Source organism: Oryzias latipes, chromosome 17 (assembly GCF_053564925.1).
Source record: "Oryzias latipes strain Hd-rR chromosome 17, Olatipes_Hd-rR_3.1".
Lineage (NCBI taxonomy): Eukaryota > Metazoa > Chordata > Actinopteri > Beloniformes > Adrianichthyidae > Oryzias > Oryzias latipes.
The window spans coordinates 15,291,625-15,308,175 of NC_136253.1; the positions used below are offsets into that span (position 1 = coordinate 15,291,625).

Here is a 16,551-nt window from a genome sequence, read left to right on the forward strand (position 1 = left end):
TTCTTGGACACAAACTGGACCCTGATCACCTCTGGAGGAGACAGGAAGAATCAGCTATTAGGAGTTTTTATATCAGCTTTTATTTGAAAAAAATAAAAAAATAACAAGTGGTCAGTTCTGTAGGAGATTCATCTGGTTGCAGGAACCTTTCTCCTCTACTGTGAAGGTGGGGCTCATCCAGGACAGTTTTCCAGTCTATATGATTCTCCTGGTCCAACTTTAAGCCGTCCAGCCTTAGATCGTTCATAACAATCTGGGCCACAGAAAGTTGTAGTATCTCATCGTTTGATTATTCTTGTTGTGGGTGTGATTAGGTGTGATTTTTGCTGTGGTCTGACTTATTCCTGCTCTGGTTAATCGTCTGCTTATGTGACTTGAGGCTCCTGCACTGGAAGTCTTACTACTGATCTGGTTTAACTACTTGGACGATTAGAACCACTGAGGACCAATAACCCAACAACACTACACCTCAGTGGGTCTCAGTCTGAAACGGAACCGCACGTCAGTGGAGGGCAGCAGGATCCCCAGTCCAGCTCGACTGGGGTCCAGGGCAGGTCTGGGCTGCCCCTCCTCCAGCTCCATCTCAAAGTAGAGCAGGAGCACGGACAAGAACTGTTTGATCTCATTGACGGCAAAGTATCTCCCCGGGCACATGGAGGAGCCAGATCCGAACGGCATCAGGTAGTACCGCAGCTTCTGCCCATCCTTGTAGAAGTCTGTCTTCACGGCGCCGTCCTGCACGAAGCGGTCAAACCGAAATGTCTGAGAAAACAAGAAGGACAGTCAGAGAAGGCAGAGCCACGACAGAAAAGTGACTGGGGGCGACGAGTGTGAGAACAGTGATCAGTTCTACCAACTTTCCTATTAACACAGATTTAGCTTGTGTGTTCGTGTTAAAAGGAAGTTTGTCTTCTTGTTGTCATCATCTGGTTTCTTTTCTTTGCTGATCCTATTCTTAAATGAATATCTAACATGGCTCCTCATAGATCATGAACCGTTAATGAGTTTAGTTTAAATTTTGGTTACCATGGTTCAGCATCCCTACTTCTTTTTAAACAGTTTAAAGAGTTGCAGAGTTTTCATGTTTCATGACTTTGAAACAGTATTGTTTAAACTAGTCTGGGTCCACAGGACCCCAAGGTTATTCTGGACCACATTCACAGTTGACTTCCTTTCCAATGACAGAACTTTAGCTTCATATGGAGGTGAAGAGGATTAAACAGTTTCTGAATGTTTCTGGGAACTCTTGAAAGTGACTTAAAATGGGTCTCAATCAGTCTGCTGTATGCACACAGGTAACAACATAGACGACTATTTGCACGCCCTCTGGTTCTGTCCACCTGTCCAATCATTCTGGCGTAAGGTCTATGAGGAACTATCAATCTGGTTGAATCATAAGATTCCTGCATGCCCCAAACTCTGCTTACTAGGTGACCTGAATAACATCAACATGGAATCGCACAAGGCTTATATGGTTCTCACCGCTGTATGTATCGCAAAGAAAACTATCCTCCTAAACTGGAAATCTAAAAATAATCTTAGCATCAATCACTACAGAAAGCTCATGTCAGAGCATATTAGTTTAGAGATAATGTCCTCCACAAAAAACCTGTCGGCTTCAGACTCTCCCTGGCTCCAGCTGGTTAGTCACATCACCTAGTAGGGGTGGGATGATGGGGATGATGGGTTGAGCCGGATCCTGGCTGGTTCAGTGGGCCGGGGAGGGTTTGGGGGGGTGGGATCTGCCGGCAGGATAATATGAGCCACTGCCACTTTGGATAATATGGCGGGTGAGGAGGGTTGTAGAGGGAAGAGTAGGGGGGGCTGTGGTTGCGTGGTAATCTCTGGGTTGCTTGGGTCTGGTGCTGGGGCTGGCATGCGGAGACGGGGCGCCGGCTGGGTGGAGGGCGGCTCATGGGTTTTCGGGGCCCTGGTTTTATCCTCGGCCCGTGTCTTGGTGTCCGGCGCCCGGTGGCCCCCATGGCTGCCGCCTAGTACAGCGAAGCACGCCTGTCCTGTGGCCTGGGGGCCCAGACGCGGGGTTCGCCTATGCCTTCAATTTCAGCTCAAATCTGTGCTGAAATGGGAGATGGGGTCTTTTAACAGGATGCAGTTAGATAGTTAGTATTTCTATTTTGGGGGGGGTTACACCTTTTTGCAAAGGCAAGGGTTTGATGACATCATATCCAACCAAAATAGCGACTACTGTGGAGCTGAAGAAAATCCAATAATAAACCATAACATGTTTTTTTTTTTTGTTTGACTTGTGAAACGCGTGTTTTCTGCTTAAAATAATTAATGACATGTTTTTTTTAATCTGGATTATAAAAACAATGTCTATTCCTCTTTTTGAGTCATTTGGTATTTGTTGGATCTAATTAATAGACACAGTAAATAAGATAAGAGGCAGTTCTGGACATTTTCCACCAGATGGCAGCACAGTTTCCACAATGATCACGCATCAAGGCAACCCCCCCCCCCCCCCGCAACCCCCCCCCCCCCCCCCCCCGCTCCCAAACCACCACCTAAGGGGGGAAACTCATCAGTCTATGAAACTTTTGGGTGCAGACTATTTCCTGGTTTAACCTCAGATTAAAGACGGAGCGGCAGAGCTTCTCTACCTGAGGCTCCTCGTAGATCTCGGGGTCCAGGTGCATGCTCTGGGGGTACAGAGCGATGATGTCTCCTTTCCGGACAGAGATTGCGCGGCTGGCATCGAGCCGCAGACTGAAGTCCTCCTGAGCCACTCGGATGTTAGTGGAGGCCGAGGACAGGCGGAGGCTCTCGTTGATGGAGCTTTCTACAGGATGAAGCAGACGCTCTCTTCAGGTCCTCCACAGAAACCAGCTGCTTTGAAACAAACCCACTAAACACCCTCCATATTTAAAGTTTTCTTGAAGTCATTTAGGTTCTTATCATTACTCATGATGGACATGATCAGAGATTCTGTCTATAAAAGAATGCACTGACTGATTCTGTGATTAGACTAAGAGAAAAAAAGTCTGGGTTCAGGATAATGTGGAAAAGAACAAGCGAACATGCAACTTCTACTCTTGTTTGTAAATCCTCGACCTAGAATTCAGAAACAGTGTAGAAGTCAGTTCAAAGTTTGGATAAATATGTTGCTTTGTGATACCGAGATAGATGAGTTTGTCCAGCTGCTCCTTGCTGAGATTCACATCGTTGTCGGTGCTGAACTCCACGCCGTCGTCTCTCAAGACATCCAGGATCTCCTGCCGGACGGCCTGCAGAGCCTCAGGGTGGCTCACCAGGTAGTACGTGGCCCAGAAGGTGGCAGGGAGCGTGTTCCCCACTGAGGCCCACAGCATGGCAAAGTGGTGAGCTGAGAGTCAGAATGAAAGCGGGTCAGAACTTACAGCTTTAGAAACCTGACATTTTCCCAGCCTTCTGGGCTAAAACTGAAAAGATTCTGTCTGGTTCATCAGGGAGGAGCCTGATCTCAGAGAGGGTTCAGGCAAATGTAAGTGGGTCATGTGAGTGCACCCTGCTTCTCCTCATCTGGATCAGTAGACCAGGAGGCCTAATTCATGGAATCTGAAGGACTCTAATCAAATAAGGTGCATAAGGATCCAGAGCCACCAGATCCCTCCTCTGCCTTCCAGAAAAGTGAAGACAGGGAGAACATCTTCTCACCTGACACCCTTACTTTATCTGACTCTGGAATTCTGAACCTTCTGAGAAAAGAACAGCAGCAGAACAAGGTCTACCTCCTATGTCGGTGTCCTTCAAGCTCTCCTGTTCAAACAGTCCAGCCCGCATCTTGATGAATTGGGACGTGTTGGAAAAACGGGACAAATGCTTCGGCAGGAATTGGTGGATCAGCTTCTTGCGGATGGCGCTGGTCTTCCCCAGGAGCCAGATGGGAACCTGGGCAATGAGTAGTGGGAACATGTTGTCAAACTTGTTGAAGTCCTCTCTCAGCGCCTCCATGCCGCTGTGGCGCTGGCCGGTTGCAGGTCGGCCAAACATGGTGAGGAAGGTGGCTTCAAACATGACGGAGGAACAGAAGTCACACATGCTCCTGGTCCCCCAGAGGCCATGGTCCAGGTGGTCCTGACGAAAGACCAGCAGCAGATTACCCATCATGCTCTCTGTCAGGGGTTGGAGGTTGTCTCCCTGCAGGAGCTGGAAGGAGCGCATTATTTTATCCCACAAGTCAGAGTGCACAGGCTTGTATCCAAAGGTCAGAGGCGCCACTTTGCCCGTGAACTCATGGAAGTCCAGTTGGCGACCCTGCCTGATGACGCTCGGGTACAGAAGTGGGTCCATGATGAAGGTCATGTATTTACCTACAGCACAGAAAGAAGATTGAAAAACCTATTCATAGTACAAACTTTCCAGAACCTTAAGGTACCAGGATCAGAAGTACGGTTCAGGTGCCTTTCAGGAAGAAAAATGTTAGTCATTGCCGAATCTCTACAACCAAAAGGTTGGCCTGGTGTCAAGAGGGGCAGCAAAGAGGCCACTTTTCTCCAAAAAAAACATCAGGGGCAGACTGATTTTCTGCAAAAAGTATGGCAAATATGACTGCTGAGGACTGGGGCAAAATCATATTCTCCGATGAATCCTCTTTCCGATTATTTGGGGAATCTGGAAAAAGGCTTGTCCGGAGAAGAAAAGGTGAGCGCTGCCATCAGTCCTGTGTCATGCCAACAGTAAAGCATCCTGAGACCATTCATGTGTGGGGTTGCTTCTTATCCAAGGGAGTGGGCTCACTCACAATTTTGCCCAAAAACACAGCCATGAATAAAGAATGCTACCAAAACAACCTCCAACAGCAACTTCTTCCAACAATCCAACAACAGTTTGGTGACTAACAATGCATTTTCCAAGTAGTTTAGCAGCAAACTTTGTGAAAACTAATAATTGTTTAATTCTCAAAACTTTTGGCCATGATTGTAGATCTGTAAGAGCTCACAGAACACACAGTGAAGGAAGTCCTCTCTGTGATAAAAAAAAAAAAAGAAAATCCTGAAATTAAGTGTAAATGAAGGCAAGATCTGTTTCTGGATCTTGTTAAAAGACAAGTACCATTATTCTGGACCAATCGCAAACGTTTGGGTTAATCTCTGAACCACATACAACGAAAAAAACTATAATTTTTGTTATTGGGTTATATAAACTTTTTTGTGCAAACATAGTTTGAAACTCGAATAAATGTGCATGCAGGTCTCTAATGGATACATATGTTAAAAGAGCCCCTGCGGTTTAAAAAACAAACTAACTGGAACATAACAGTGCAAAAAGGACGGGTCCAACAAAGGATGTGCAGTGAGCTGATTCTTATTCATTTGTTGGGCAGATTGTTGCTGACTTAAGCAGTGACTCAGGTGGTTGGGCAGGTTGTCCAATGATTGAAGGGTTGGCGGTTCAATCCCTGCTTCCCCCAGCCAACTGTCGTTGTGTCCTTTGGCAAGTCACCTCACCCTCCTTGCCTCCAGTGCAGCTCCACTGGTGTGTGAATGTGCATGAATGATGATCCCGGTGATGGTTTGTCAACTGGCAGCCACGCCGCTGTTAGTCTGCCCCAGGGAAGCCGTGGCTACAACAGTGACTTAACATCACCAAGTATAAATGAGGAGTGAATGAACAATGGACACACTGTCGCTTTAAGCATCCGGAAAAGCGCAGATAAATCCAATCCATTATTATTACTACTTCACCCTCGGGATAGTTGGTCCTCCACACCAACCAACAGCCTGATTTATAGGTCCTCTGCCTGCTGCTGATCATCGTCCTTGGCCCTGTTTACTCTACCAGAACCTGGACTCACAGGAACCAGCAGTAGAGCTTCAAAAAAGCTGGAGGGAAGATCCTAAAGACCAGCACTGAAAAATTCTATTGGTGCATCTTAGTGACAACTAGTGGCACAAGTTGGAAACTGCAACTTATAAAATAACTTACAGTTTTTCTCCATTTGGTTTGGCTCATTTCTTGAAACAGAAATGACTTTCTCAAAACAACATGGACAAACCTCCAAACCACTTGGCAATTGTTCACAACAGAATGGCATTTCTCATTAGTTTCATCAAATTGCAAATGTCTTAGTACACGTCTCAATGTCTCAGTACATCTTTCAAATGATTAAGTACAGGTAGCCTTCATTTAGCACAATTTCCAAGTGAATAGATCTTGTTGATCTAAACTGATTGTTGATTCTCAGTCTAATGGTTGTTCTCTCCAAAATGAGTCAGCATCATTTCATTTATTGTGTAAGTCATCACATGCACGATAGTCTGTTCAATTGTCAAAATTAGTCAAGAACATAATATCATGAATACGATATATGAATCCCTTGGAACATTTGATAAATTTATTACAGTAATTGACAGTCAGGTGAAACTAGAACTTGACTAACGAAAGAGGATGTCCCAGGCCAGCGAGGGGGCAATATGTAATTTCTGTCTCAATAAATGAGCCAAACCAATGGAGAAAAACTGTAACACTACAGCATGAAGATCAAATTCAACAGCTTGTTTTCAATAAAAAAACCCTCAACCATCCGGCCTCAAACTGGACTTTTTAAACCCTGAACTGATGAAGCTTTTCGGGATGTGAGAAGATTGTGATTCATGTCTGTACCGATTGTGTAATAACAAATCAAACGTAAAAAATGAATTAGTGATGTTTCAAATATTTTCTGTTTTGTCTCAATAACGTCATCATTTTATGGGTTCATGTAGATCCAAACAGACTGAGGAAGCACTGAGGGAGAATCAAGATCAGAGGATTTATTTGAACGCAGTGTGAACATCTGTGTTATATTTTTGGACTACATCCATGTACCATCCATGAAGGAACTTTACATTCTGATCCCAAGCTGTCCTCTCTTGTGGTTTTTTTACTGTCACAAAAACTGAACAAAGATGATGTAGAATCTAATGTCTGCACTTTATTTTGAAAGAACAGCAGGGATAAGGTGTTCAAACACACCTGCTATGTGCACCGTGAACACATCTCCGTACTTCCTCTTGTACTCTTCAAGAAACTTGTGGGCATCTTTCCCGAACTGCAGAGCCTTCCCGATGAAAGGAATCCATCCATTGATCAGCGGAGGCTCGTCGTCTCTCCTGCCCGAAAAAAAAGACACAAACTCATCTTCTTCACTGTTTAGTGGACAACAGTTCACGTGTAGCTTGTCGTGAACGTGTTAATGATTAACCCTGCTGAACTTTAAGCTTAGATGTTCCTGCTCTGCCAGAACTAGGTAAAACTGGAACAGAAACAAAACGATCTCTTCCTTCTATTTTATCGTTTTAGTTATTATTCACACATGATCAAACCCGAGTTCTGAGGAAAAATGTTCACACTCAGATCCTCCTCTGACTCTTTTCATCTTTCCAACTGGTTCTTCTGGTTTCTCCCACTATTATGGTTTTCGTAACATTAATCTGCTCATTGACATGAAGGAGAAGGAGACGTTCCAGCAGACCCTCAGCAACAAAGATCATCTTTAAACAAATTCCTATGATCTTTATTCAATTGCATTTTCAAAATGATTACAGATCAACTGTGAGTTTTAATAAATTCTATATATTGTATTACAATGTAGGAATACATAGAGTTTAATGTTCAAGAATTTAGAGCTATAATCCAGTCACACAGGGAGTTTGATCAGATCAGAATTCAGATTTCTGCCCGGCAACAGAATCCTTTAGCATTTTTAACACATTTATGCAGCTTTGTTCCACTCAAGCTTTGATGATTCTCTCACATCTGCTTTGATAGCCCTTTTTTTCCGATTCTTTAAGTTTTGCCTAAATTTCAACTAACTCAGGAAGTCGTTTGACTTTTTTCCTGCTGCGTCGTTCCCTTTAAAAATTCTGAGATTTCTGTAACCCTTTAAATATTTCAAAGACTTTTGCCGTCTTTCAGCATCTTCAGTAGATTCTTCCTTTGGTCTAGTTGGCTTTCACTCACTCAGCAGATAATGATTTGTGCAGCCTGATCATCTGCAGCATGAAGACACATTTAAACAGAGCCAAGCCTTCTGAAACCAAAGGTTTAGGAGATCTTCAGGACAAAACTGCATTTGCATGAAGCATTCCAAATAAAGAGAAACATTCTGGTAGAGGTGTTTACATGAGTACATGAATCATAGCAAAAGGAATAATCCTGTTTTAAAAGAGCCTACATCTGTGGGATAATAAAGAAGCTTCAAAGGGGGCCTGGAATGGAAGAAGACCAGATGAAACATGTTGACGTGTAAATTTGTTGGTGGGACGCAGTAGCAGTTTTAGGCACGGGCAATACGGGCAATGGCGCGGGGCGGAAAATGAAGGGGGGCGGCGCCGGCGGCTCAGCGCTTGTAAAAAGATATATGCACCACTATTGGTTTACTTATATCACAGAGTTTGTAACAGCCTGAAACTTGGCGGCGCCCCCGCCCCGCAGCTGCGCACTCTCCTGTCTTTGAGAAGAAGACGCAAATGTGTGTGAAGAAGGAGAAGGGGAGGGGGCGCGGGGTGAAGGGCGCACGGTGAGCACGGCGACGACATACAGCATTTTGAAGAGAACTGTGATTTGGACTGTGAACTGTGAACAAGAGAGCTTGTTCAGGACTTGTTCAACGACTCTAAGGCTACGTTCACACTGCAGGGCCTCTTGCTAAATTCCACTTTTTTGAAAAAATCAGATTTTTTTGCAAGGCCGTTCACATTTCTAATTAAATGCAAATTTTTGTGATCTTCTGTGTAAACGTGAAATGACCCAGAGTTGACCCGCATGCGCAGAAGAGTACTCAACGGTGAACAACGTCAGTCGTTGTTTGTGGAAGTAGCTAACGTTAGCAATGGATGTCAACAACAGTGTTGTCAACAGCGGAGCTCTTTTCGCATTATTACATTTATTTTCACAAAGGAGCCAGCACAATTACAATCTTCTCATTTTAAGAAGGCATTGGAGCCAGGATCGTCTGTACCCACTGTAGTGGAATGGGAATGTGTATGTGTTGGGGCCGCACGCGCGTGTGTGTAAGAGAGAGGAGAGACCGCGTGTAGCGGTAGAGAAAGAGGGGGGCTGTGGGGGCGCACATTCATGTTGTGTGTTACGGAGGAAGGAGAACAGTTATAAAAGGAGGTTTCTTCCAGAATAAATACTATTGAATCTTTATTAACCTGTTCTGGAGAATCTGAGGGTCCGTACGGCGAAGTGAACCCCGGAGGAGGATCCGCCTTGGGTCCCCCGCGCTACTGACCACGGTCGGAAAGGGAGAAAAAAAAATAATCGCGGGGAAGGTTCAACAACACGCTCTGCCATTTCGCTGGAAATTCTTTCAAAAATCGCCCGGTTGCGATGAGAGCCCTTGAGTTAGGCCTGAATGGAGCTGTCACCCCAAATGTGAATCAAATCGGTGACCTCGCTTCCCTTCCACTGACTGGTCTCAGCAGCATCGTCCGCCATGGTTGTTGTTTATGTTCTAGTTCCCGCCTACTTCAACGCAGAATTATGACTTTTGTAGCGTATGGATGACGTACGGGTCGGGTTCATGTGGCCTGGCCGGTCAGAAGGCGGTCGCATTTGAAAAGATCGGAATCGTATCGGATTCAGGACCACATACTCAAGTGGCCTGGGTCGTTTTTGAAAAGATCAGATCTGTGTCGTTCAGACTGTCATGAAAAGATCAGATACAGGTCGCATAGGGGCAAAAAAATCGGAATTGGGTCGTTTCAGCCTGCAGTGTGAACTTAGCTTAAGTTTCCTAGAGCTTATCACTTTCATGTCTGATGAGGATCTATCAGAAATATGTCCCAACCTTTGGACTGCTCTCAGGATTGCACTCACCTTGCCAGTCACTGTGGCTCAAGGAGAGAGGAGCTTTTCAAAATTCAAGTTGATCAAATCATATCTAAGGTCAACAATGTCTCAGGAGCGACTCACTAACCTTGCCGTTGTTTGTATCATTCATTCAGTAGGGGAGCAGATTTCATATGATGACGTTATTGACGAGTTTGCATCAAGGAAGGCTAGAAAGGTTAAGTTTTAGTTAGTGTTTTCTGTTCTTAGTGCAATGGTGCTGCAGTTTTACTTATTTTAGCGTGTTATTTGTGTGATAAAAGATTTGTGCTTTATAATACTAATTTTATATTATTTATTCAATATTGTGTTTGATTAAATATTTTCCTACCTAACTGTATTTTTGCCATGCTTATGGTCTTTTATTTTATGTTCTGATAACTGTTATAATGCTGTGCAGAATTCTGATAAACGTCTTTTTTTTTATCAATTTCTTAATTTCAATGACAATAAAACATGTCAGTTGACATGGACAAAGTGACTCTATGGGGGGGGGGGGGGGGGGGGGGGGGGTCTCGCCCAGGGAATAATTCAGGATATAACCGCCACTGGTGGGATGTTTCCAGAACCCACAAAGGTCTGCTGAGCACACAGCATCTCAGAGACCAACCCTTCCTTCAAAGCAGGACTGTTCCACAAAAGTTCCAGGTTCAGATCCAGAGGACAAACCTAAGCAAATCATCTGCTGTTCCTGCTTTCGTGCTTGCTGTATCTTACGGTGTTGAACCAGCAGCCGGTTTCTCTGGCTACGCCCCCCTCTCTATCTAGCTGCTTTCTCTATGCCCCTTTGTGCTCTAAAGTTCAGGAATGTGGTTGCGAGGTGGCGCCTTCCTCCCAGGAGACCGGTCCATTCCCTCCTGGTGCTGACCTACTTCTGCAGAGTAACAACAAGCAGCTTCCTGTCCCAAAACTAATCAGCCCACTTTGATCACTTTGGACATTCAGCTTCAGGTCTGCAGAACTCAATGTGTAGGTCCAAAGGACTGGTCTAGAGAGCGTCATGTTTCCCAACCCTGGTCCTCAGGGAACCCTGTCCTACATTTTTTCAATCCTGCCTTGCTCAAAGACACCTGCCTTTGATGAATGTCATTATCAGGCTTCTGCAGAGTCTGATGTTGAGCTGAATCAGGACAACGCGGAAAACACACCGGACAGTGTTCCCTGAGAAGTAGATTTGGGAAACACTGGTTTAGAGAATCATATGTGCTAATATGTCCATTAAACACCTATGTTTACATCTTTGCTAATATGTAAAATACAATATGAACACAAATGTGCTAACACTTCTTATAACATTTGGGTTGTGTCTGAATTTCTTCACTACTCACTACTTAGTGCACTACATGGACAATACCAATACCAGTTTTTGGGACAAAAATAAGACAAAGAACCGATAAGGAGGGAAACACCAGTAGATCCCCTCACCCACCCAGTAAATCATGTGAAGTTTTGATTAGGGATGCACGATGAGGACAACTTGCGATGTGTGATATTAGAGATTATTATTGCGATAACGTTATAATTTGCGGTATATAAACAAATAGCAATATAACCAAAAACATAACGCTGATTTCATTGCAACAGTTTAAAAATTATACTCCAAATGACCATTGTCGACATAGGTGACAAACATCTAACATAATAGGCCTCCACCTGATTGGTCAACAACGTGAAGGGCTCCATCCGATTGGTCAAATGCATAAAGGCATTTATTTGATTTGTTAAATGCCTCAAGCTTGCCATAAGATTGTCTGAACACATTTAAGGTTTACGATTTATTGCGAATTTTGCCGTCCTTTGCAATATGGATATTGCAGAGCTGGATATTGCGATAACGATAAATTGGTGGTATATTGTGCAACAAATTAAAAGTCCTCTTATGTAATAACATCTTTTGGTTGTTGATGCAGGCTGTATATAATTGTATTTTAAATGTAAAGATGGAATTCTTAACATGGGAGTAAAAGTGGAATTGCTCCGAATCAAGACCAGCCACCAGTGGTTATTTAAAAAAATAGCAACTCCTGATGCTTCCTGGTCTGCTTTGAATTCTCAAATGGAAAAGGGGGATTCAGTGTTTACATGATTAAATCTGTCCTAACACCAGTGTTAACATCTGTCAAGATACAAGCCCATATGCAAACACCACTTCCTGCACCAATGCGAATGTTTGTGAAACCTACAGAACCTACAGCAAAGAGAGGATAATTGACTTGAAATGTGCTGCATTTTGACAGGTTATACAAAAAATGCTTGGGGCATCCAGCGGTTCCAGAGCCCCAATGTACTAATAATAGTGAGTAATGAAAAAACTCACTTCCCAGACTGTAAAAGAAAGTCTACAAAAGAATCCACGACACTGAACTGTGCCACCAGAAAACAAAACCAGGGACAATCTGGATTATTGTTCTTACCACTGACTGTATATGTGAACTGGACTGAGTGAGTGTGACATCACCCACAGAAAAAGGCTAACTTCCGGCTCCAACCACATGAAGTCTATTCAGGCTATTATTAAATTCTCTCCCTACTCCCTAATTACTAACATTTCTTTTCACAAAAATTGTTCAAACGCAATACATTGTGGTCTGTTTCTAATCTAGTGAGCAACAATGCACACTGCTTTTTGCAGAGAGTTCTGCAGGGGAAAAATAGGATTCATTGTAACATTTTAATTCAATTCAATTCTATTTTATTTTATTTATATAGCCCAATATTACAACAATAGTCATCTCAATAGGCTTCAAACAGGTATTTGTGAAATAAACATGAATCATAAAGAACATAAAGTCAAAGAATTTACATCTATGACTCATAAAATGCTATGAGGCATAGAATTCGTTAGAAAGGTATCTGAGCAAGAATCGTTTTGGTGACAAATATAATGACTGAGTAATAGCTGTATATTTCTCAATAGAAGTCTAAGGGAGTTTGGCTTCTTGGAACCAGCTGTACTTCTTGTCTGGAAAGCCAGGGGGAGTGCTCACTCAGTCCAGTTCTCATATACAGTCAATGGTTCCTACTGAACTATTCCTACAGGCTGAGATTGACAGAAAAGTGACACAAGGATCACTAAAAATTAATACCAATGAAAAAAAAATCACTCTTCTGTATCAACAGTTACTAGCAAAGTAAAAAGGAACAGATTTTTTTTTTTTTTACTTTGCTAGTAACAGTTATCAACAGTATTCTCCCAGAATGCTTTGCAGCCCCAAATGTTTACTTTAAAGTCAACAGAACATCCCCCTGTGGAGTCAAAATTTGACCCCACCGTCTCTGCCTCTCCATCTGGATGGTCTCAAAAGAAAACTGAACCAAAAATGCGCTTCAGGGGGTCAAAACTTCAGGACTAGAGAGGAGGTCTAGCAGGGGGCGGGGTTCTGTTCATCCATCTGTCTATAATTTAACATCAATCAAGTCTGACAGAACGGGCTTCTTCTGTTTTTGGACCAGAACCCACAACTGTAGTGAACAAGCCGACATCATAACAGATTTGAAAACTTTTTTCCTGCAGCGGACCAGGCAAACGAGCCGAACCGAACCGGGTAGTACTGACCTCTTCCTGGTGCGCAGCAGTAAGAGCAGCAGCCCGACGAGGCCGAACAGCAGCGGCAGCAGCGCGGACATGACTGGGTCCCCAACGACGCTCCCCCGGACTCACTCCTGCACGCGCTTTATGCTTAAAGTTAGAAAAAAGGCACACAGCACTTCCGGCTGCAGACTTCAAAATAAAGCTTCCGATCAGAGTGATTTTCCTGTAGTTTTCCTCTTCTCTGCCCATTATCCCTCCTCCATCAAGCAGACAGGACAAGTAAATGATCAAGAGTGCTGCTTTGTTGGATTAGACAGGGATCCCAATAAGTTAAAAAAAAAAAAAGCAATCCGCGTTTGAACCGTGGTTTGAACTTTATACTTTGAACTTATGTTTAATAAATCTGTAAGTACATTTTGTTATCAAGTCCCCTTGTGGGAGATGAACTAACAGAAGCCAGCAAGGAATAGGAAACTTTTTTTTATTTAAATTGGTTAATTCCATGAAATCAAAACAAACACAAAGACACACATCAAACCCAATTAGGATATTTGATCATACATTGATTGACAAATTAGGAAAGGAAAGAAATGCACTCACATTCATGTACATATTCACATACAAGTTTAAATGATGCCATTATAATTGTTCTTAATCATAAAAGACACATTTGTACTCATACATACAGTACATTCATACATCTACCGTTTTATCCCTTTTCGGGGTCACAGGGCTGCTGGAGCCTATCCCAGCCACTTGTGGGCGAAGGCAGGGTACACCCTGGAGTCTTTGCCAGTCTGTCGCAAGGCCAAAATCACACACTCATTCACACTCACACCTATAGGGACGATTTAGAGTTGCCCATTGACCTATGAAGCATACAGTACATGAAACATTAAATCCATCAAATATAATGATGATCAAATAGATTTAGCTCAATTTAATGAAAGGAATTAATCACTTTAAAAGAAGAAGTCTAAATTGAGGCAGAACTTTATGAACCATTTTGGAGTAATACAAAAAATTAAATCAATAAAAAAACACTGTGAGGGTATTTACAAACAGCAACCATTAAATGTTACAGACACTATTTGGTGCTAAAACAACTAAATAACACTAAAACCAGTGATTGCTCATGCAGGCAAAATTCTTTGATAAGTAACCCTTAACTATGAAGGCCAGACGCTCCAACTTCCTGTCCTGAAAAACATGGCTCTACTGATGTGCAGCTTTTGTTCCTTATTAGAGTGAATTTTGTATTACTTACTTTGGCTGATGTTTCAGCCTCGTTCAGCTGGACCTCGACACACTAAAAAGAACCTTCCTGTAAAAGGTTTCGAGTGTTTCTGTCTCAATGTCCTTAAACTGTCTGTAAAACAGCTCTGAACTCAGCTCATTTTCTCTGACAATGAGCCACAGTGAAAATCAAAACCACTTTGTCGGAGCTGATCCAACAGAAAATCCAAAACAGATGAGAAACAAAGTAACAGTCATGTTTCAGTTTGAGTCCCGCAGGGTTACGAGGAGAAAAAGAGGCTGCTGAATAACAGCACAAAGCCCCCTTCAATTCTGAGAAAAGCATCCAGAAGCTTTTGGGCAAATGTCTGGGGTCGATGAGACTAAAAAGAAACTTTCAAGATCTTTCAAGATTCTATAACTAACAAGGCTTTTCGCAGTCAGACATGGAGGTGGGAGTGTGATAGTGGGAGACTGGAGCCACGTGTTCACTGATTTGACATGTTCAAACTTCTTCATGTTTCCAGGCTTTTCAAGGTGTAAACATTTTCTCCTCAGGCTTTCTTCAGCCTTCAGTGTATCCTTATTACGGAAGGTTCAGATTTCCTTACATGTTTTTTATGCCAGTCGTTGCTTGTTTCTTCCTGCAGATCATCTGGTTGGCAGTTTTATCTGGTTGACAGTGTAAAAGAGAATCATTTTCTCTGCAGATCACAGCTTTCCTGTCTAGATCTGTCTGGACCCGTCCCCCATCCTTTGCAGTGGAGCAGCTCCAGGGTTTGGAGACAGTCAGCATGTCAAGAACTGAATCATCACAAACACAAAACTCAGTCTTGTGCTCAGAAACAGGAAGCCTTCAAATTCCTGAACCCAAATCATTAGACCCACATAAAATCACCAGATCCGAGCTGTGCCAGCATATGCAACAGAAGATGGTGGCCCGCAGTAGTGCGGCGGCTTCTCGTGCTCCCGCCACCAGCACCGTTTTTACTGTAAATGGCTGGCCCGGGACCAGAGACACAAATTTCGGTTATTTGCTGTGGTGAAATGACAATAACGAATCATGAATCCTGACTTTACAAAGCACCTAAAAATAAATCTAACATGATTCAGAATGGGCCACATTTTAGATTCTGTAGCTTCAGGGAACCTTCACAGAAAACCAGAAGGTCTGTTCAGAAGCTTGGAAACGTGAACCAGAGGGAGGAGAGGCCTGGACATCTGCTGAGACTGAAACCAACCTGCTTCCACACACAAAATATGATCAAAGGAAAGAAAAAAAAAGGAAAATGAATGGAATTATGAGTCACTGAATGAATGGATGGATAAAAATATCAATTACGGTAACAAACAACTGCATGTGTGAATGAATGAATTAAATAATTAACACATGAATAAAAAATTGTCAGGATGAATGAAAGCTAATCTCTGAAGTAAGACGCTAGTAAAGAAGTTAATTAACAAATCAATCAATGGGTGGATTAATAAATGAACACATGACTGGATGAACTGATGAATGGATTGATGTTTCGTTCTTATGGAACCAAGGGGACTGACTGACAATAATAATGTATCTTTCAGAACTGAACCACCATGATTTGAGGCTTCTTGCGTGTAGTAAGCAGTAACAATAAAGTAAAATTTATTGAAAATTAAATAATCAAAATCAGCCATTACTGTACGGTTTCTGTATTTGTAAATGAGCCTTCTGCACCTGTCCACAGGTATTTTGGCCCACTCCTCATGAGCAAACTGCTCCAGTTGTCTCAGGTTTGACAGGTGTCTTCTCCAAATGGCATGTTTCAGCTCCTTCCACAGATGTTCAATGGGATTCAGATCTGGGCTCATAGAATCCACTTCAGAATAGTCCAACGTTTTTCTCTGAGCCATTCTTGGGGGTTCTTGGCTGTGTGTTTTGGATCGTTGTCCTGTTGGAAGACCCGTGACCTGCAACTGAGACCAAGCTT

General features: G+C 43.0%; 1 protein-coding gene across 1 annotated transcript; it reads right to left on the bottom strand.

The window, feature by feature from the left end:
* Nucleotides 1-57: 57 nt before the first annotated feature.
* On the bottom strand, nt 58-13,549 carry cyp7b1 (cytochrome P450, family 7, subfamily B, polypeptide 1). Its single transcript, XM_004078778.4, has 6 exons — nt 13,373-13,549; nt 6,955-7,091; nt 3,729-4,310; nt 3,137-3,343; nt 2,622-2,800; nt 58-762 (listed from the first exon to the last, which is right to left on the bottom strand). The coding sequence occupies exons 1-6, from the start codon at nt 13,441-13,443 to the stop codon at nt 463-465; spliced, it is 1,476 nt and encodes a 491-aa protein (XP_004078826.1). The 5' UTR covers nt 13,444-13,549; the 3' UTR covers nt 58-462.
* Nucleotides 13,550-16,551: the final 3,002 nt, after the last annotated feature.

What these genes read in the sequence shown, in the direction of transcription:
- cyp7b1 (XM_004078778.4), bottom strand. Translation starts at nt 13,443, where the DNA reads ATGTCCGCGCTGCTGCCGCTGCTGTTCGGCCTCGTCGGGCTGCTGCTC. An exon ending in GAAGGACACCGACATAGGAG is followed by an intron (nt 3,344 to 3,728) that starts GTAGACCTTGTT and finishes TCTGACTCTCAG; the next exon opens with CTCACCACTTTGCCATGCTG. An exon ending in GGACAAACTCATCTATCTCG is followed by an intron (nt 2,801 to 3,136) that starts GTATCACAAAGC and finishes TTCATCCTGTAG; the next exon opens with AAAGCTCCATCAACGAGAGC.